The sequence below is a fragment of the Felis catus genome, chromosome A2, assembly GCF_018350175.1.
Source record: "Felis catus isolate Fca126 chromosome A2, F.catus_Fca126_mat1.0, whole genome shotgun sequence".
Classification (NCBI taxonomy): Eukaryota; Metazoa; Chordata; class Mammalia; order Carnivora; family Felidae; genus Felis; species Felis catus.
The window spans coordinates 160,361,066-160,383,608 of record NC_058369.1 but is presented as its reverse complement, the minus strand read 5'-3'; the positions used below and the strand labels follow the sequence as shown (position 1 = coordinate 160,383,608).

Below are 22,543 nucleotides of genomic sequence, written 5' to 3'. Positions count from 1 at the left end.
CCCCTTTTACTACTTACTCCTAGTTAAAGGAAATGCATAAATCTGTATTCACCACTCACTAATTAGGGTTCTAAATAGATACAAATATAGTGGAATGTTTTATAAAAGTTGATGTTGCAACTTGGAAAGTATTTTCACAGAAAGATAACCCACTGTGCAAAGTGAAGGTAACTCAGAGTTTGAGTGAATTTTACAAGTTGAATCCATTGTCAAAACTAATGAGACCTGAAATTAATTACAACATGGAGGGAAAAAATACAAGGAATGGGTGAAAAAAAGTACTGAAAATTCTCTAACTTATAGGGTTAGTTTGAATTCATCACCAAAGAACAATGCTGTCCAAGACAAAATGAAAAGGCTTGTGAACCATTTGAATTACCTTCATCTTGGACCACAGAACTTACTAACTAAAAACAAAACCAAGATACAAGTATCTATTAACAGACAGTACTTGAGTGTCTCTATGATGACCTCTCAATGCACTATGCTAGAAGTGGTGTGTGTGTGTGTGTGCGCATGTGTGTGCACATAGTAATGTTATCAGTGACTGCTTTCCTCTTCTAAATTGTCTGTATCTTCTACATTTTCACAACCAAGCTATTTTTAAGGTTTTTTAAAATTTATTTTGAGGAGGGGAGAGTGTGAGCAAGTTGGGGAGAGGGGACAGAGAATCCCAAGTAAGCTCTATGCTATCTGCGCAGAGCAGGACACAGGGATCGATTTTACGAACCACAAGAAAGATCTTTACCTGAGCCAAAACTAAGAGCCAGATGCTCAACTGAGCCACCCAGACACCCTTACAACCAAGCTATTTTAATAACAAAGTAAAGAAGGACTGACATTCATCAGTGTTCATGCTGCTGATAAGAATAGGGTAGATATAATACAGACTATTTCCCTTTGTTAAAGCAAACATTAGTGCCCTGGGATTAACTTATTTTTCTAAATTATTTTCTCGGTGTTGCTACTTGCGCTAAGTTACTCATACATCTAATTGAGTTTGGTAAAATGCTTTAAATACAGATGAAAATTGCCTTCTGTGAACTCCATATGAATTTGTAGGATGGATGAATGTAGTCATATACTGAATCTCTTCCTTCTTTCTTTCTTTTATTTTTTAATAAACAGTTTATATAAGTATAGACATAACTTTTAAAAAATGTATGTGCATCTATATTTACCTACTAATCTTTCTGAAACTTGAGCAGTAATAACTGATGTGATCTTGACTTCCACTATGTGTATAGGAAAAATAAATATTTGAAACAGTAAGGTATTTTCATTGGGATGTATAAGAGCAAGGTTATAGAAATGTTTAAATTTCCCATGAGTTGCCCTTAATTTGCACAGATTGTTGGCTAAATTGGCAAAAATTCTAAAGCCCAATTTTATCATATTTAAGCAAATCTGTTAAGGTAAATTAGTTGTTGCATATTGGATTCCTTTCTTCTTTCTTCCTTTTATTTTTTCATAAAAATACAGTTTAAATTAGATGAAAGTATCTTAGAGTCCTAAATAAGATCAAATTAAATTAGGAAATTTTTATTGACCTGTACATTTAAGATCCTATCATGACCATCATAAGGGTTCGTGTTACATGGAAAATCACCAGGAATTTGGTTTTGTTCAGAGAAAGCTAGAAGGGAGGACTTCATACTTATATTTTATGTATTTAGTCATTAGAAATGAATCATTAATCATAGTAAAATCTAACGGGGAGTTTTTCAACTATGGTCGATATCTGTATGTGTATGTGTTTTATGTGTTATTCTGGAATCTCCAGTTATTTTCTATTTGCTCTAAATCTCCCCAGGCGAATCTATACTGGGAAGTAGGGATAAAATATGGCTGATCAATCCATTTGAACATTCAGTGGAAAGCAAAACTAACAGCAAACACAGAAAAAGTAAACTTCCAGGCATTGCACAACAGCTTTTGATTTCAATAATTCGATACACCTCTGACATCATGGTCCCTATACCTTCCTTGAATCCTTCTCAGTAGTAGTCTATACAGCCACGCCCTACAGAAACACAAAGCTTGTCGTATGGAAAGATGCATACCCTTCAGCCAGAGATATTCTGTTAGTGAACACGAGTTCAAAGGGCCACAGTGTTAACTCCACAAACATTCCCAGAGGACCTCTAATGTAACAGGTGCTATTCTATAGGCTAGAAGAGAAGAAGAGGCATCACCTCATCCCTTAAAGACCTAACAGCCTGCAGGGAAACGACACGGACACAAATAGTAGGACGTGTTAGAAACCATGTCAGGTGCATACATACGGTATTGCAAGTGAACATGGAATATTTAGAAATCAGAGTCGGCAGTCTTACAGTTGAGCATTTGAGTGTTTGGTACATCTGTACAAAGCGCTCAGTCAACGTTAGCTATTCCCGTTTTCCATTTCTAAGGAGTTCTAACAAAATAAAAATATAACACTATGGCAAGGAATATCTAGAGAAATTTGATGAGAACTTTTACTGTTTATCAGTCCCCCTAGTTTTTCTCTGTTTATATCATCTCACCCTGTGATCCTAGCTTTCTTTGTACGATATTAGTCAAAGATTATCCCAAGATTGCTAAGTTTATTCAATTAAGAACAATTATGACCCTAGCCTCAGTCAATCATACCATTGTGAGGTCATGTTTAAAAATCACCCTAAGCCAAGACAGTCTTTCCTCAGTTGATGCACACATCTTGTCATTCCTCCCTGTAACCACCCTTTGTTGTTATCGTTGTTGCTGTTGTTGCGGTTTTCCCGAAATAACACATCAATTTAGCGAGAAGACTTCAAGGCTCTGCTTCAAGCAGTTGAATATAACTTTAAAAGCCATAATTAAATTAACATGCACTTGTTACTAAGGGAAAAAGGTATCTGAATGTCCACCAAGTCAAAAACTGCCAGGTACTCTTCTGTTAGTAAAACAGACATTCTTCGTCTGTAAACGTAAAACACTCCGAGCACTACCCACCGTCCGATGAACGTGAATTAGCGCTTATCAGCAAGAGAAGGTTTTGGTGCTCACACAGCCTCCACCAACTTGCCTCCTCGCCCAGGCCTCACTTTCCCAGCAAGTGCCCAAGCACTCCGGGCAGCCAAGCGAGACCCTCACAAGTCTGAATCCGCACAGAACCCCGGGCACGCAACACCCACACGAGACAACAGAAGCGACGCGGGCTAGGGAAATCATGGCGGCCTCGGGAGCAGGCCGCGAGCGGGGCTCACTCACCGGAGGAGATGTCTATCTGGCTCATCTTGGTCTGCGTGACGTTGATGCGAACACCCACTTTGCTTTCGGTCAGGTCGATCTCCACGTTGCCCAAATTATCCGCAAAGTGACTGAAAAGCAGGAGGCCGTTTGGGTTCCAGGTCCTGAACTGGAAACTGACGGAAAACAGGTCCTGGTCAGGCCGTCCCGGCACCTCCAGGTAACTGGTAGCGTTGAAAAACACAGGCACCGTGTAGGGCTCCACACACGAGAAACTCAAATTCCCCTGTAAGACACAAGGACGCGCTTTGAGAGGCGCGCTGGATTCAAAGGAGCAGTCCGCGTCCGACAGCAGACAGAGCGACAGGTGTAGAGAGGCCGAAGCCAAGCCTGGGCCCGCGCCAGCTCTCCGACGGGCAGCCAGCGCGGTGGGGATTCGGCAACCGGACGCCCGGGCATCACTCCACCTGCAGGGTGTGCCTAAGGGCGGCCGGCGTCCAGATGAGGGATCTAAGAAGGGCCGTCTTCCGTGGAACTGGCGGACGACAGCCGACGGGGCGGGAGGCGTCCCTGCAGGGTGGGCCTGAGTGCAGAAGGCTGGACTCCGTGAACAAGGCAGGGGACTGCCGCGCCCCTCCCCCGGTACCGATGAGGCACGAGCCAGGGAGGAGAGGCCGCTGCCGGCTTCTGGACGGCCTTTGTCCAGCGTCCCTTCACAGGTTAGCGGGAGCAGGGGAACTACGGCCATTCGGTTGCTATTTATTAACTGACATCAGGGGACAAAGATTCTTGGCTCTTATCCTTATACCTGATATATGTGAATTAATATTAACTGTGAGACACCAGCGTAATCGTGATTATTTCAGATTATTTTGTTATATTGTTATTGTGATATTAAATGTGCATAGATTATACTGAATTAGTGCTTCTGAAAATACTAATATGAACGTACAAAATGAAAAGAAACTTGAGAGGAGAAGCGGCAAGATGGCGGCTTAGGAGGACGCTGGGCTCACCGCGCGTCCTGCTGATCACTTAGATTCCACCTACACCTGCCTAAATAACCCAGAAAATCGTCAGAGGATTAGCAGAACGGAGTCGCTGGAGCCAAACGCAGACGAGAGGCCCACGGAAGAGGGTAGGAAGGGCGGCGAGGCGGTGCGCGCTCCACGGACTGGCGGGAGGGAGCCGGGGCGGAGGGGCTGCTCGCCGGCCAAGCAGAGCCCCCGAGTCTGGCTGGCAAAAGCGGAGGGACCTGAAGGACTGTGTTCCCACAACAAGCGCGACTTAGCGTCTGGGAGGTCATAAGTTAACAGCTCTGCTTGGAAAGCGGGAAGGCTGGAGGACAAAGGGAGGGAGAGCTGCTGAGCCCCCTGACGACAAAGCTCAGCTTGGTGGGGAACAAAGGCGCTCGCCAGCGCCATCTCCCCCGCCCATCCCCCAGCCAAAATCCCAAAGAGAACCAGTTCCTGCCAGGGAACTTGCTCGCTCCGCGCAAACACCCAACTCTGTGCTTCTGTGGAGCCAAACCTCCGGCAGCGGATCTGACTCCCTCCCGCTGCCACAGGGCCCCTCCTGAAGAGGATCACCTAAGGAGAAGCGATCTAAGCCTGCCCCTCCTGCCCCCGTGCACCTTGCCTACCCACCCCAGCTAATACACCAGATCCCCAGCATCACAAGCCCGGCAGTGTACAAGTAGCCCAGACGGGCCACACCACCCCACAGTGAATCCCGCCCCTAGGAGAGGGGAAGAGAAGGCACACACCAGTCTGACTGTGGCCCCAGCGGTGGGCTGGGGGCAGACATCAGGTCTGACTGCGGCCCCGCCCACCAACTCCAGTTATACACCACAACACAGGGGAAGGGCCCTGCAGGTCCTCACCACGCCAGGGACTATCCAAAATGACCAAGCGGAAGAATTCCCCTCAGAAGAATCTCCAGGAAATAACAACAGCTAATGAGCTGATCAAAAAGGATTTAAATAATATCACAGAAAGTGAATTTAGAATAATAGTCATAAAATTAATCGCTGGGCTTGAAAACAGTATACAGGACAGCAGAGAATCTCTTGCTACAGAGATCAAGGGACTAAGGAACAGTCACGAGGAGCTGAAAAACGCTTTAAACGAAATGCATAACAAAATGGAAACCACCACAGCTCGGCTTGAAGAGGCAGAGGAGAGAATAGGTGAACTAGAGGATAAAGTTATGGAAAAAGAGGAAGCTGAGAAAAAGAGAGATAAAAAAATCCAGGAGTATGAGGGGAAAATTAGAGAACTAAGTGATACACTAAAAAGAAATAATATACGCATAATTGGTATCCCAGAGGAGGAAGAGAGAGGGAAAGGTGCTGAAGGGGTACTTGAAGAAATCATAGCTGAGAACTTCCCTGAACTGGGGAAGGAAAAAGGCATTGAAATCCAAGAGGCACAGAGAACTCCCTTCAGACGTAACCTGAATCGATCTTCTGCACGACATATCATAGTGAAACTGGCAAAATACAAGGATAAAGAGAAAATTCTGAAAGCAGCAAGGGGTAAACATGCCCTCACATATAAAGGGAGACCTATAAGACTCGTGACTGATCTCTCTTTTGAAACTTGGCAGGCCAGAAAGAATTGGCACGAGATTTTCAGGGTGCTAGACAGAAAAAATATGCAGCCGAGAATCCTTTACCCAGCAAGTCTGTCATTTAGAATAGAAGGAGAGATAAAGGTTTTCCCAAACAAACAAAAACTGAAGGAATTTGTCACCACTAAACCAGCCCTACAAGAGATCCTAAGGGGGACCCTGTGAGGAGACAAAGTCCCAGAGACATCACTACAAGCATAAAACATACAGACATCACAATGACTCTCAACCTGTATCTTTCTATAATAACACTGAATGTAAATGGATTAAATGCACCAACCAAAAGACATAGGGTATCAGAATGGATAAAAAAACAAGACCCATCTATTTGCTGTCTACAAGAGACTCATTTTAGACCTGAGGACACCTTTAGATTGAGAGTGAGGGGATGGAGAACTATTTATCATGCGACTGGAAGCCAAAAGAAAGCTGGAGTAGCCATACTTATATCAGACAAACTAGACTTTAAATTAAAGGCCGTAACAAGAGATGAAGAAGGACATTATATAATAGTTACAGGGTCTATCCATCAGGAAGAGCTAACAATTATAAATGTCTATGCGCCGAATACCGGAGCCCCCAAATATATAAAACAATTACTCATAAACATAAGCAACCTTATTGATAAGAATGTGGTAATTGCAGGGGACTTTAACACCCCACTCACAGAAATGGACAGATCATCTAGACACACGGTCAATAAAGAAACAAGGGCCCTGAATGAGACATTGGATCAGATGGACTTGACAGATATATTTAGAACGCTGCATCCCAAAGCAACAGAATATACTTTCTTCTCGAGTGCACATGGAACATTCTCCAAGATAGATCATATACTGGGTCACAAAACAGCCCTTCATAAGTTTACAAGAATTGAAATTATACCATGCATACTTTCAGACCACAATGCTATGAAGCTTGAAATCAACCACAGGAAAAAGTCTGGAAAACCTCCAAAGGCATGGAGGTTAAAGAACACCCTACTAACGAATGAGTGGGTCAACCAGGCAATTAGAGAAGAAATTAAAAAATATATGGAAACAAACGAAAATGAAAATACAACAATCCAAACACTTTGGGACGCAGCGAAGGCAGTCCTGAGAGGAAAATACATTGCAATCCAGGCCTATCTCAAGAAACAAGAAAAATCCCAAATACAAAATCTAACAGCACACCTAAAGGAACTAGAAGCAGAACAGCAAAGGCAGCCTAAACCCAGCAGAAGAAGAGAAATAATAAAGATCAGAGCAGAAATAAACAATATAGAATCTAAAAAAACTGTAGAGCAGATCAACGAAACCAAGAGTTGGTTTTTTGAAAAAATAAACAAAATTGACAAACCTCTAGCCAGGCTTCTCAAAAAGAAAAGGGAAATGACCCAAATAGATAAAATCATGAATGAAAATGGAATTATTACAACCAATCCCTCAGAGATACAAACAATTATCAGGGAATACTATGAAAAATTATATGCCAACAAATTGGACAACCTGGAAGAAATGGACAAATTCCTGAACACCCACACTCTTCCAAAACTCAATCAGGAGGAAATAGAAAGCTTGAACAGACCCATAACCAGCGAAGAAATTGAATCGGTTATCAAAAATCTCCCAACAAATAAGAGTCCAGGACCAGATGGCTTCCCAGGGGAGTTCTACCAGACGTTTAAAGCAGAGATAATACCTATCCTTCTCAAGCTATTCCAAGAAATAGAAAGGGAAGGAAAACTTCCAGACTCATTCTATGAAGCCAGTATTACTTTGATTCCTAAACCAGACAGAGACCCAGTCAAAAAAGAGAACTACAGGCCAATATCCTTGATGAATACAGATGCAAAAATTCTCAATAAGATACTAGCAAATCGAATTCAACGGCATATAAAAAGAATTATTCACCATGATCAAGTGGGATTCATTCCTGGGATGCAGGGCTGGTTCAACATCCGCAAATCAATCAATGTGATACATCACATCAACAAAAAAAAAGAGAAGAACCATATGATCCTGTCAATCGATGCAGAAAAGGCCTTTGACAAAATCCAGCACCCTTTCTTAATAAAAACCCTTGAGAAAGTCGGGATAGAAGGAACATACTTAAAGATCATAAAAGCCATTTATGAAAAGCCCACAGCTAACATCATCCTCAACGGGGAAGAACTGAGAGCTTTTTCCCTGAGATCAGGAACACGACAAGGATGCCCACTCTCACCGCTGCTGTTTAACATAGTGCTGGAAGTTCTAGCATCAGCAATCAGACAACAAAAGGAAATCAAAGGCATCAAAATTGGCAAAGACGAAGTCAAGCTTTCGCTTTTTGCAGATGACATGATATTATACATGGAAAATCCGATAGACTCCACCAAAAGTCTACTAGAACTGATACATGAATTCAGCAAAGTTGCAGGATACAAAATCAATGTACAGAAATCAGTTGCATTCTTATACACTAACAATGAAGCAACAGAAAGACAAATAAAGAAACTGATCCCATTCACAATTGCACCAAGAAGCATAAAATACCTAGGAATAAATCTAACCAAAGATGTAAAGGATCTGTATGCTGAAAACTATAGAAAGCTTATGAAGGAAATTGAAGAAGATTTAAAGAAATGGAAAGACATTCCCTGCTCATGGATTGGAAAAATAAATATTGTCAAAATGTCAATACTACCCAAAGCTATCTACACATTCAATGCAATCCCAATAAAAATTGCACCAGCATTCTTCTCGAAACTAGAACAAGCAATCCTAAAATTCATATGGAACCACAAAAGGCCCCGAATAGCCAAAGGAATTTTGAAGAAGAAGACCAAAGCAGGAGGCATCACAATCCCAGACTTTAGCCTCTACTACAAAGCTGTCATCATCAAGACAGCATGGTATTGGCACAGAAACAGACACATAGACCAATGGAATAGAATAGAAACCCCAGAACTAGACCCACAAACGTATGGCCAACTCATCTTCGACAAAGCAGGAAAGAACATCCAATGGAAAAAAGACAGCCTCTTTAACAAATGGTGCTGGGAGAACTGGACAGCAACATGCAGAAGGTTGAAACTAGACCACTTTCTCACACCATTCACAAAAATAAACTCCAAATGGATAAAGGACCTAAATGTGAGACAGGAAACCATCAAAACCTTAGAGGAGAAAGCAGGAAAAGACCTCTCTGACCTCAGCCGTAGCAATCTCTTACTCGACACATCCCCAAAGGCAAGGGAATTAAAAGCAAAAGTGAATTACTGGGACCTTATGAAGATAAAAAGCTTCTGCACAGCAAAGGAAACAACCAACAAAACCAAAAGGCAACCAACGGAATGGGAAAAGATATCCGCAAATGACATATCGGACAAAGGGCTAGTATCCAAAATCTATAAAGAGCTCACCAAACTCCACACCCGAAAAACAAATAACCCAGTGAAGAAATGGGCAGAAAACATGAATAGACACTTCTCTAAAGAAGACATCCGGATGGCCAACAGGCACATGAAAAGATGTTCAGCGTCGCTCCTTATCAGGGAAATACAAATCAAAACCACACTCAGGTATCACCTCACGCCAGTCAGAGTGGCCAAAATGAACAAATCAGGAGACTCTAGATGCTGGAGAGGATGTGGAGAAACGGGAACCCTCTTGCACTGTTGGTGGGAATGCAAATTGGTGCAGCCGCTCTGGAAAGCAGTGTGGAGGTTCCTCAGAAAATTAAAAATAGACCTACCCTATGACCCAGCAATAGCACTGCTAGGAATTTATCCAAGGGATACAGGAGTACTGATGCATAGGGCCACTTGTACCCCAATGTTCATAGCAGCACTCTCAACAATAGCCAAATTATGGAAAGAGCCTAAATGTCCATCAGTTGATGAATAGATAAAGAAATTGTGGTTTATATACACAATGGAATATTACGTGGCAATGAGAAAAAATGAAATATGGCCTTTTGTAGCAACGTGGATGGAACTGGAGAGTGTGATGCTAAGTGAAATAAGCCATACAGAGAAAGACAGATACCATATGGTTTCACTCTTATGTGGACCCTGAGAAATTAACAGGAACCCATGGGGGAGGGGAAGGAAAAAAAAAAAAAAAAAAAAAACAGGTTAGAGTGGGAGAGAGCCAAAGCATAAGAGACTCTTAAAAACTGAGAACTGAGGGTTGATGGGGGGTGGGAGGGAGGAGAGGGTGGGTGATGGGTAATGAGGAGGGCACCTTTTGGGATGAGCACTGGGTGTTGTATGGAAACTAATTTGTCAATAAATTTCATATAAAAAAAAAAAAAAAAAAAAAAAAAAGAAAAGAAACTTGATCATTAAAGCCTGCTCCTTTCCCCTCCCACTCCCTCTATTTTGTACAGAGAAATGTGACTTACCATTCAGATACACTACTAAACGTTACATTCAGTGTGTAAGTACCTTCCTATTAAAGGTCTGAAAACCTACATTTGCTTCCAACTTCTTTTATCCCGCCATAATATCCTGAGGAATATAATTTGTTGCCATTTTCATCGGGCCCTTCAATCATTTATTTATTTCACAACACCACGGTGTCTATGTTTAGATGGATGGTTCTTCCATTTCAGCACATTAACCATCACATCTAAGGCAGGCTGTCCCTCTGAATTAATATTCAAATTAAATCTGCAGCTTCGCTTCACAGATGGTCATTTTTAAATGCTTGCTTTTACTGATGAAAAGAACAGCCGTCGCCTAATAATGGAGATGTTATAACTGACCACATACCTGGGTTGTGGAGATTGTCTCCCTGCAAAACTAAAGGTCCTTCCTGAGCAAAAATGCTGACTCTGGAGTCAATGTGTAATGAGGTGCCAGAGGAGGTCACCAGAAGACGTGCCTGCCAGCTGACCCCGGAGCAGGACTGGGACAATGAGAGGCTCCCCACCTCCTCCCCCATCCTTGGAATGTTTGCTCCACTTGCCTCCTTAACTCCCGGAGGCCGCTCCAAAGACAGAGCCTTGAGACAGAGATGCGGGGTTGAGGCTATCTGAACTGGGTACTTGAGTGAAGTCAGTTGGGTCCTCCTGTCTCCATAAGTGAATCCAGTTAAGACCTCTATAAAACTTTTCAGACTTGGCAGGCAAGGCAGAGATCTACTCATCTCCTGGCTGCCCAAGACAAGCCTGGAAGTTCCCTTGCTTGTCTTGAAGCAAGTCCCTTGCTTGTCTATGAAACCGGCCACATACCAGTGGGATGTGGTCTGCCTCTTTCTTTTGTCTCTCCCTGCCTCAGCATCCAAAGGCTGTTTTCAGATTACACCCAGGAAGCTCTCCAGGAGGTTGTGAACCAATATGAGGAAACGTGTTTGTGCGTGAAGACAGGGTGCAGGAGGAGTGTTGAGTCAATTTCACTGAAATACCAGCACTTGACATCTTTGAAAGCAAATTTCCTTCATAAATATTCCCTTTAGAGTTGCTTACAAAATATCCCACTTGTCTCTATTCTGCCTAAAATTTTAATATGTACACGTTTTTGTTTAGAAGCTTATTCCATGTGGGTTCATTCTATTTTAACAAATATAATTACAGATAATTTATATCTATCTTTATTAAATATCTTTGTTATTCACGTTAAAATAGCATTTGTAACTACAATATATTTTGCAGTTAAAGTTGCCATGGGAATAAGTCTCCATAGGAAAATCCTTTATAGTTTGGGTGCCTAATGAATGCATCTCAAGACCCAATGGGAGGTTTGGGCAGAAATAACACTTTACCACTTCCTAAAGGTGCAGATAATAGAAACAGTATTCTGATGATTTGGCTTCTGTACCTTTTTATCTTAAGCAATGATTTCTGGGAAAACAAAAGGACCCTGGTGCCATTTTATCCAAAGCTTAAAAAAGCATATATATTAATATTGCTCTAGGTAGGAAATAACACAATATAGGAGACTATGACCTCGGGGGTCACACGCTGTGAATCCACTCACATTCATTTTGGAAAGTTACTTTTCCAGGTAAAATCTCACATTTTTTTTTCATCTACAAAACGTGTATGACAACATCTTTACTCATACTGTAGTACTATTCTCAGATTACCATAAAAGTAACATTCCTAGCACAGTGCCTGCTGCCTATAAATGGAACTATTACTATTTTTCTCTATATTAATGTTTGATGAGATTTCAAATTTCAACTTTTTAGTCAGTATGTACTATTATTTTTAAGAAAAAATAATTATTAAAGAAAAATTTCACATTAATTATTTTATATCTTAATAATTTTTTTTTTATAACTGACCTGGGACTCCTGTTTATTCATTACAGGATTTCTTTTTGTCCAGTTATTTTGTAAAAAAAAAAACCCTAGGCTCAAATGCAGGGCAACAGACCATCAGAGCTCTTCTGGGACATGAGGCAAGCATTCGTAACGTTATCTACTGTTAGTGGTTTCTCGAATGCGTGGGTCTCCGGAACCCCAGACTCTTCCAAATAATACTTGTAGATTGAAGTTAACTCCTGCTCTTGCAGAACAACAGGGGACACAGACTATATTTTTCAGCTGGTATCTTTCAGTGATGCTAAGCAGTGTCATGGAGAAGTGGGTATGCTAGAGCATTCTTTGATTTTTGCTCTCCTCCTTTAAACAGTTAAATCTGGAAACAACTCCCAGAGGGACCTGGAAGAAGATCCCTGTCAGGCGCTACGCCACAGCCTTCACTACCCAGTGGCAATCGATCCTTATTTAACTGCCTGATATTTAGTATGTTCGGGCTTTCACAAAAAGTGTATTTATTTACTGATCTGGATGCGTTATCTCTGGAGACATACAAGTGAGTACAATCAAGTTCCTGGATGTAACACTTTCTAAAATATTGAATTAAATCATAAACAAGAATTGGAAAGCCATATATGATCAGACATCTGGAGACATGATGCTGCCAGCGTAAGGGCTGCTGACCTGCCAGGACAAAGCACAACTGAGGTTCGCCTGTCCCTCTGAGGCAGGGAATCCAGAAACATGGTGTCAAAATCCTGTGCCCCATCTGAGTGAAATTTACCATCTATTTCACTCTAATCGACCTCAAAAACCATTACCTATTCTCAGAATATATCCACTCGTTACACATTTTTAGGCAACTCTCAAGTTACTTTTACACTGTTGAGCCCCACATCGGCATGATGACAAATGCTGTGTGATGCTGTTCGATACTCCACAGAAAACAAAACTGTGACGTTTCTCTACATCAGTATTTTGGAGTGAGCAATCTTACCACATTTGAGGGCTCTAGTTTCTTCCTTTTTGCAAGATCAGTTATGTTGATACCATTGTAATTAATGCTTTCCATGCAGCCTTTGAAGTTCTTTCTACTGCTGGAACTTGGCTTCCCAGAGAAGGGTATGCCTCCGAAGGTTATCTTTGAGAAAAGAAAATTATAAAAGTTCACACTGTGTTTGACTTAAACAAGTAACATTCACAATAAATTAGACAAAACTGTTAATATAGCCAAAGTCAATTATCTTACCTCTCCTAGAATATACAGACATTTTTTCTTCCTCCAGAATCCATTGCATATTAAATTATGTTGTTATGGAAGTCCATAACAGTATCATTAATTCTGGCAATTAGATTATGATTTTAATAAGTAAATAGTAATAGTCTTTTCCAATGTAGCCACTCAAAAGGCATTTTATAAATTTTCCTGAAATGTTTCAAAAGATTTTATTGAGGACGCTTCTTTTATTAATATTAAAAACATATTTTTATGTTTATCATTCAAAGATATACTAATCAATGCTTCTAGTCATCATGAGATACCCAGTATGAATATAATACTACCCTGAAAAAAACCGCAGCCCAAAGGAAGAAATATTGTATTTATCCTATGTAGACTTAATTTTACTCTAAAAAACCATTGAGTCAAATATTCACTAGACTTATTCGAATACCAAAATTGGTTCAAAAAGTCTTGTTACTACATTAAAAACATATTAGGACATGGGGGCTGTGATGTGAGCACTGAGGCTGAGAGATATTATACGTCTTCTGAATCCTAGGGAATAAGCTGGACACCCCTTACCGTGATTCTCTGGCTGCTATCACCTATAAAAGAGAGTACGTATTTTTCCATGTATCTTTGGCCAAATTACAGCAGTATAGTATCGACTTCCTATAATGTAAAATTATACTTAATATATGTATTGCCATAATGACATTTACTGCTAATAGTGAATTAGTAGTAAATAAATTTAAATACTAACCAGAGCTGCAGTACCAAGATATATAACCCAGATGTTATTTCTCTTTTAATTATTATTCAATGGTACCATTATTAACTTTTCCTATAAAGCTTTGAAAATGAAAGCAGTTGTTAAATATTTTTGAACGTCAAGACTTTGTATTTGAAACATAAGAAACAGACCTTTGTGTTCTAGGAGGCTATTAGCAAATTATGGTCTTTTATTTAGTGTCACGGCATTTTAGAGGCTTAGTTTTAGGGGAAAAAAGCACAAATTAATGATAGTTTATGAGACAATATAAAAAAACAAAGGACCTCACTGAAAATAAAATTTGGTAATAATGGCTAGTTGAAAATGTATCATTTACCACAGAGTTTATATATGAAAGAAGAAGGGGAGATTGAGAATAAATATATAGAAAGGATTAGAAAATGACAAAAGGAAAATTATACTGTAAACTAAAACAGTAGAATTACTAGGAAAATATTTTCAAGTGGCACTAAACTGAACTTATTAGGTCCTAACTAAGTATATCTAATACCAAAGGTAAGAATTATTGATAATTACGTGGAGTGTTATAATTTCCATCTATATTTTACCAGTTCTTTCCCAGTTGATAGAATAAAATTTTCTATGCTTAATGACATGCATCACATTTAATACTTTTTTTTAAGTTTATTTATTTTTGAGAGAGCGAGTACAAGTGGGGGAGGGGCAGAGAGAGAGGGAGAGAGGATCCCAAGCAGGCACCGCTCTGACAGCGGGGCTTGATCTCACGAATCATAACCTCAGCTGAATTCAAGAGTCAGACGTTCTACCGACTGAGCCACCCGGGTACCCCATGCGGTGGCACATTTTGAACGTTATTACTAAATACTAGTTTCAACATACTGTCTCATTCTTTCTCCAGGTGTACGGTTTATTTATTTTGGAACTTTTTTGGAACTTTTTCCTTTGGGATGACGATTAAGCACTCCTCTGGTTGCCCTGCTTTCAGCGACCCTCAGCACATGTCCGACCTCATCATCAGAGGTGCCCTAGGGAAGCAACAGAGGCTCAATTTACCAGATTTCCTCACAACTAGGAGACGTGGGTTCAAGTCCCAATTCCTAGTACAACCAATCATATGATATTAGATTGTCACTTCTTCTGATTATGCATTCTCATCAGTAAAATGAAGTGCCTGAACCACAAAATATTTTGACATTGTAGTTATTCAGATAGCCAAAAAAAGCCATCATTGCAGTTGCTAGATAATCATATATTCATATAACTCACGATTGGCTTACTGATGATGTCACCATTCAGTAACAACCCTGACTCTAAGGAAATAGCCACATTCACCATTTTGTTAGTTGCCAAGAGTTTGCACAGCGCGGCAGAGACTGCTAGATAGCTCCGAGTGTCCTTTCTCACACCTTCTTTAGGGAAATGCAAACGTTCTTCAGCGTGCACAGAGCTCTCCAGCCAACCTATGGCATTCACCAACCTCCGTGAAGCAAGGTTTGGTCTTGTGAGAATAAAGTAGGATCTTGTGTGAGTCTAAGAACTATAAATGAAAGGGGAGGCGACCACAGCCTTCTCCACTCTTCCTTCCCACTAGGAATGCAAGATGGAAGGTGAAGAGCCATCGTGGGATGACTTGCAATGGGGGTGGAGGAGCAGCAGGGTAAAAGCAGACTGGGGTCTTGATGACCACGACGTTGCCATGTGAGCCCAGGGCTACCTGCCCACATCACCTTCTATATGGAGGCATTGTCACATAACTGATACGTGGGGTGGTTTCTATTGCTTCCTACGCTTCTTCAAGTGCTATGACAAAGGAGTTTTACATTCACTTTCCAAAAGGGGACTATGATTTGTCCAGTGTCACACACTAGTAAGAAGCAAAAAGGGACACAAACCCAGGCCTTTGGGTCCAGTTTGTGCCGTGCAGTTGATTCTCTACGAAATCCTAGCTGGTTTCTCTCTCAAATCCTAGCCTAGCTCTCCAGCTATCAAGGGGCATGCATTCCTCTACTTCCCAAGCAGAACTGTACTGCAAAGGCAATGGCATAACAGGCACAGTGGGTGCGTCCTGGAATTTAGCTGAGGAAAAGAGAGAAGCCAGGCCAAACATCAGTGTGTGGTCCTGCCCTTTGGCCGAGATGAAGGATGTGCATCTGTTTACCTTTGTACTTTCTCAGGGCAGCACGGGGCTAGCGGTTTGCCTGCAAATGGTGATTGGCTCACTCTTCAGTGTAACTAGGCTCCAGGAGGTGAGTAAGGTGAACTCTTAAACCATCCTCCACGAGACAATGCCCACATTGAGTCACCTCAAAGAAGCAAACGTGTTTTCTACTGTTTCTTTCATGATGTACATCTCTGGGAATGGCTATAGGTATTAATTTACCCCTATGGTGTGCTGAATCCTACTCATGCTGGCTCATGAAAACGGACTGTTAAACAGAGCCACTGTTAAAAACTAAACTATATAGATTTAAATTAAATTACAATAAACAAAACATAACCACTCAGACCGCATCTCTATTTTTTTATTATGTATGTTCTTGAGATGATTTGTATTTAGTCTATATGATGGGATTACTCTATCATGGTGTGGTAAAATAAATATATTTGGTCTTTGTTCCCAGTTCCTGGCACAGAGCTCCTAAAACCCTTGGAATTTCCTGAGTAATAGGAATGACTTCAATTATTCATAACAAGCCCCACTTGGGGTCTGAGTCTAGTTATTGTATGGATGAGTCAAAGAAATATGTGCAAAAACACTGAGAGACTGACTCAATTCAACTGACTCCTGATTCTTTATCAATAAATTAACATTTTTCTTAGTGTCTCTAACAATGTCTCAGGCATTGTCGTCTACAGCTGAAGTTCTCAAACATGGTGTGTATAATTGATGGGCCTCAACATGTCCAGGAAAGTGCTGACCCTCTATGCAAGGTCTTGTGTGTGCATGAATATTCATAGATTTCACCACAAACTCATAGAGTGTATGACCCCAAATTTTTAATTCTGTTTTTTGAAAATTGGAATTGTGTTTGCCCACTGCTAATGTTCCAGGATCTCTAATCTCTTGTATGATACTTCAGAGTTTATTAATGGAGGATGAATAATTCATCTTTAGGTTCTCTCATACAGGGAGAGATAAGCTACCTAAGCCAAGAAATACACTAATTTAGAAAAAAAGAGAAACTTCTGGGATTTTAACATTCTTTCCCTTGCAATAATCATTTTGCTTTAAGGAGATTTTTGGGGAATGGATACAATTATTTTCTGATAACCTTAAACTTATTTTAATGTTAATAAAGTCTCAATATCAAGGTTTATGTAGCATAATCTATTTTAAATTCCTATATAGGAATGTATGTAACAGATTCATCTTGGAGACAATTTAGAAACTATTTAAATATTTAAAGAAAATATAGAGGCACCTGGGTGGCTCAGTCAGTTGAGCGTCTGACTTCGGCTCAGGTCGTGATCTCACAGTTCATGGGCTCGAGCCCCCTGTTAGACTCTGTACTAACAGCTCAGAGCCTGGATCCTGCTTCGGATTCTGTGTCTCCCTCTCTCTCTGCCCCTGCCCTGCTTGTGCTCTGTCTCCCTCTCTCTCAAAAATAAACATTAATGAAAAAAAAGAAAAGAAAATATAAAACACAGGTGTAAATCCTAACTTTTTCAATTATCTTATGGTAAGCCTATTACACATTTTTAAAAATCTGTGAGTGTGTGTGTGTGTGTATGTGTGTGTGTGTGTGTGTGTGTGTGTGTGTGTGTACACACAATTTCAAAACTGGGAGCGAGGCATACTGAGCACAGAAACCCCAAAGGGTCACAGCTACCATACACTTGATATTTTTTTTTAAGTTTTTAAATTTATTTTGAGAGAGGGAGAGCACGTACACACACAGGCTGAGTAGAAAAGGGCTACAGAGAGAGGGAGAGAGAAAATTCCAAGCAGGCTCCTGCTGTCAGCGCAGAGATCGACGCGGGGCTCTGTCTCATGAACCGTGAGATGGTGACCTGAACCAAAACCAAGAGTCGGATGCTTAACTGTCTCAGCCACCCAGGCGCCCCTACACTTTATATTTTTAAAGAAGACACAGTGATATTTGACATGTTCTGGGCATTATGTGAAACGCTAGCTTGAACTAGTTCACCGTTCCAACATCCTACTACACTGCTTTTGATGATTTCCTGTCTTTGTGAACATGAGTTTTTGGCTGTTTCTCTGATAAAAACAGTGTCACATGAAGGTAAAAGTGGGACAGAAGACGAGAATGGCAGTCAAATCTGATTCCAAAATCTGAGGAGCTAGACAGCACAGGAACACGCCGCCCATCGGCAAGTAACCATTGTTCTTTCTTTCATACGAATGTACATTTTTTCTTTTATTTTAGCTGCATTGTGTTCAAAGGGCTCCTGAGTTGTTAGGCTATAAACATATATTAAGTTGTTTGGCTCAAACTATTACAGAATAGTCTAGGATTGTGTGGAAAAATTAATAACACACTGAGGGTTTTGCGAAGTAAGAAAGTTTGGAAACCTCTTGCTGAATAATATGTCATCCTATTTATTTTACTGCTACTCTCTTTTTTTTCATTGTCATCCTTTTTCTTCTAGAAAATGTAACACTGTTTGTCTAGAACTCTTATCTCTATATGTGATTAACATTTTGTGTGGACATTTTAAGGTTGAACTGCTCTCCAAATAATTTATTAAAAAACCTGAAATGCCAACCTGTATAATATGGGACTATATAGTTTTTGTGGGATCGATATGATCAACAATTTTTTTTAATCGTTGGTCATTTAGGGAGTAAAATACGTCCTCTTATTTATGAACAACTTCTTAAAATATTCTATATTTACTTTATTTCTTATATGATAATTATATCTGAGAAAATAGAACCTGACTGAGGAACTATCTACAGTCATGAATTCATAAATGACGTAATATAAATCAGAACTTGGAATTTCTCAGTCAATATTTTGTAATAAATATTAGGCAGCCCTGCGTTTATAATATGATGTCCATCCACCCTCAAGAAGAATGGGTGATTTATAGCATAATTAACTAACAATGGACAGATTACATCTTATATTTGATTCTGGACTTACTGAATTGCCCTGATGACAGGACAGATGGTCCGTTCCCTTCAAATGATTACGTTGGTACCAAGATTTTTAAAACATTTCAAATACAAGTAAAAACTAGAAATTCAGAAACGAATAAAATGACAGTGTGAATAGATTGGGCCCTGAAGTTGAACGATGAGACTTCCCCGGAGTCGAAAACGGGTGGCGTTGGCAGCTACGTGCCTGACGGTCTCCCGGCAGAGCCGTGGGGGGCGGCGGCAGCCCCCGGGGCCCTCCCGCCACGGCCACGTGCTGGCGCTCACCTCGTAGTCCAGGTCCAGGTAGTCGAACTCTCCGTTGGTGCGGAAGTGCTGCACGCCCCTGTCCAGGGTGAGGTTGATGCTCCGGCCCTGGCGCTCGATGACCACAGAGTGCCAGTGGTGATCGTCCAGCAGACTTCCGGTCGTCACAGACGTGTGGCCGTAGATGGGGCCGAGCTGGTTGCTTCCTGAGTCATGGGACAAACAGAAATGAGGCAGTGACACCACAGTGACCCTGGGGGGCAGCGGACTTTTCATTTACAGCCATAGGCCGGCGTTGCCCTCAAAAGTCCCGTCCCCTGACACTGCCGTAGGGCCCAGCATGCATAACTATGCTTAAAAACAGCCGCATACTCAAAATACATAAAAGTTATTAAAAATGGGAAACATCTCCTTTAAGAAGAAAAAAAAAATGAGCTTTTTTTCCCCCACGGTGCTATGAATTCCGCTAGATCTGATGGGTTCCTTACAGAGTCAGTGCCCATGGCTCTGGAGCAAAGTGCCCGAGTTCTCACGCTGGCTCCAGCAGCGGCTCGCGCCATCATCCTGGGCGAGCTGGCCGCCTCCCTGCACGTATGCTGCCTCACGTGTAAGATGGAGAAAAGAAGAGCAGCAGCTTTACAAGGTTGCTATGACGATTAAAGTAATGGGTACACGCAAAGGACTCAACTTACTTCTTGGCAAAGAGTGAGCACTCGCTACGCCATGTTACCTGTTAACCGTCTTTCATTGTTGCTGTTATTTTTATTATCGGTCAAGGAAACACAGCATGACGGTTTCCAGTTCTCACTGGCTCCAGAAGCGGTCATTTTAAGCACAGTGTAATATTTAATTGCACGGAAAATTAACTCGAGTTATATTTTAAAATAAAAACTTGCAAAAAGGTATCTGTGGCATTAATCTAGTTTATGGCAATAAGGCCATAAATGAGAGTGAAAGGGTGCAAGAATCCAAAATGTTTACTCAAGTCTTCTCTGTTTACCGTTCACACGTTTTATACTGCCTTCTAGTTTGCCTAATCAAGTATTGCTTTCCGTGGTCAGGCAAAACTAAATGCTATAAAAATATATCATGGTTTCAGAATAAATAGAATGACAGAAATAAGAGAAACACACAACTGATTAGAGCATCGAATTCTTTCTTTCTTTTTTTTTTTCTCACAGTTAGGATGCTAATGATGTCTCCACCTGACATTTTCTATAGTTTTCCTAGATCGGATTTTCTTTCCTTCTGGTGATGAAATGAAACATGCCGGGATTGTGACCATGATTGTGTATGGACATGTGGCGGCGGGGCAGAGAGGGAGAAAGAAAAGCATGAACAAGTCTAAGTGAAAGGACACACTCAATTTTATTCCTTTAAATTACTTTAAATGGCTACAAGACTCAGCAGCAGCTAGATATGCCTGATATTTAGGTAATGGCATTCAAAAGGCACAGTGGACCTCTGAGTGAGTCCATTTCCTTGACTGTCATAAATTCCAGTCAGTCAATAAAACTGCAAGTAAACTACTTTGCAGTGAAAAGGTAATGATCATTCTGTGAGGTCACAGGATCGGGTACTTGCTTCAGAACAGTAACATCACACCTATATAAAGCACATGGCTTTTAAAAGGCTTCTCTCTGTGTTTCACTTTAGAAAAAAAAAAGAGAAAGGGTTGAAAAAATAAAGATCCTTAGATATAACTCAACTGCTGTGTGTGTGTGTGTGTGTGTGTGTGTGTGTGTGTGCATATTTGTTCAAGTGCTTAGATTTTATTTTCTGTTATCAAACCTGTCCCCACCCATTTCTGCTTTTCGTCTTCTATTTAAACTTGTTTCAAAAATGATTTAGAGTGGGGCACCTGGGTGGCTCAGTCGGTTAAACACAATCAATTCTTGGTTTCGACTTAGGTCATGATCTCAAGGTTCGTGGGTTCGAGCCCCACATCAGGCTCCATGCTAACAGTGCAGAGCCTGCTTGGTATTCTCTTTCTCTCTCTCTCTCTCTCTCTCTGTCCTCCCCTGCTCATATTCTCTCTCGCTCTCTGTCTCTCAAAATAAATGAATAAACTTAAAAAAAAGAAATTGTCTTTTTTAGTATAATACTGATTTTCAAAGTAATAAAATTTAGTATGTTTGGACCGCTCAGACTGATAAGCATGTGAAAGACTCAGGATCTGTTTTCATGTTCTAATCTTTAGTTTTGTAGCTTTCTCCTGGGATGCATTTAACATGAGAGTTTCAGCTATTAATATATTTTAGATGTAAATTTTTGTAGAATTCTGTTACTCTTTATAACAGAAGACTTTATGGAATTTGTATGATGCCCTTCAAAAAGTTCTTACATAAATCCTGAAATTTTTAGCCAAACAAGAGGCTTAAAACACTTAAAAACAACGAAAAACCAAACCAAAGAGTAACTCCTTTTCCAGGCAATATTTCATTTCTCTGATTCCTGATTCTCCGATTTCTAGTTGATTATGTTTGAAAAACTCGCTTCCACATTTCTTATCTTTTCTTAAACCTGTCAATAAAACTACTGTCCTTTCTATTCCACGGAGAGAAAGGCAGCAGTAACTTCTATGGGGCGTCAGCCAATATTCACCTGCCTGTCTTCCTCTTCGTGACATCTTAGGTGAATCCGAAACAGCAGCCACATCTTTTCTCTTCCTGGTCTCTGACACCACTGTTTCTACCTGCCACGGTCCTCTCCCCTCAGTCTCCATGTAACACCTTCTCTCAATCTCATACATGCAACCCCCTGTGTCTAACAGGCAACTGAAATGCACCATGTCCATTTTAGACCTCCTCTATTAGAAGAAACTCATGATCCTTTCTTAGAAGAAACTCTATAGAGAAAACAGAGTTGTCTCTACTTCTTAAAACGGCACTTACATCCATTAGGTGTCGAGGAATTCTCCTTCGCTAATTCTCTTTCTTTCTAATTACCAAGCAGGCTGAACTTACCGCTAAAACCATGTCCCAACTAGACCTACTTCCCTGCATCTCTGCTGCCGGCCACCTCCGCAAGCCAGGGCCATCGCTCACTTGCATGATGCGGAAGTCTGGCTTTGCCTCTCGTGCAAACGCAAGCATTTTATTTTACAGAAGGTTCAGCAAAAC

At 40.9% G+C, this 22,543-nt stretch overlaps 1 protein-coding gene across 5 annotated transcripts in view; it reads right to left on the bottom strand.

Annotated features, from left to right (window-relative positions):
* CNTNAP2 (contactin associated protein 2) overlaps positions 1 to 22,543 on the bottom strand; it is a 1,965,211-nt gene that overhangs the window by 1,045,880 nt on the left and 896,788 nt on the right. For all 5 annotated transcript variants that reach the window (XM_045053282.1, XM_045053281.1, XM_023250688.2 and 2 more), the window contains 3 exons: positions 19,443 to 19,627; positions 13,075 to 13,218; positions 3,235 to 3,499 (listed from right to left, as the gene is read on the bottom strand). In XM_045053282.1, coding sequence (XP_044909217.1) covers positions 3,235 to 3,499; positions 13,075 to 13,218; positions 19,443 to 19,627 — 594 coding nt within the window. The remainder of the gene's footprint in view (positions 1 to 3,234; positions 3,500 to 13,074; positions 13,219 to 19,442; positions 19,628 to 22,543) is intronic.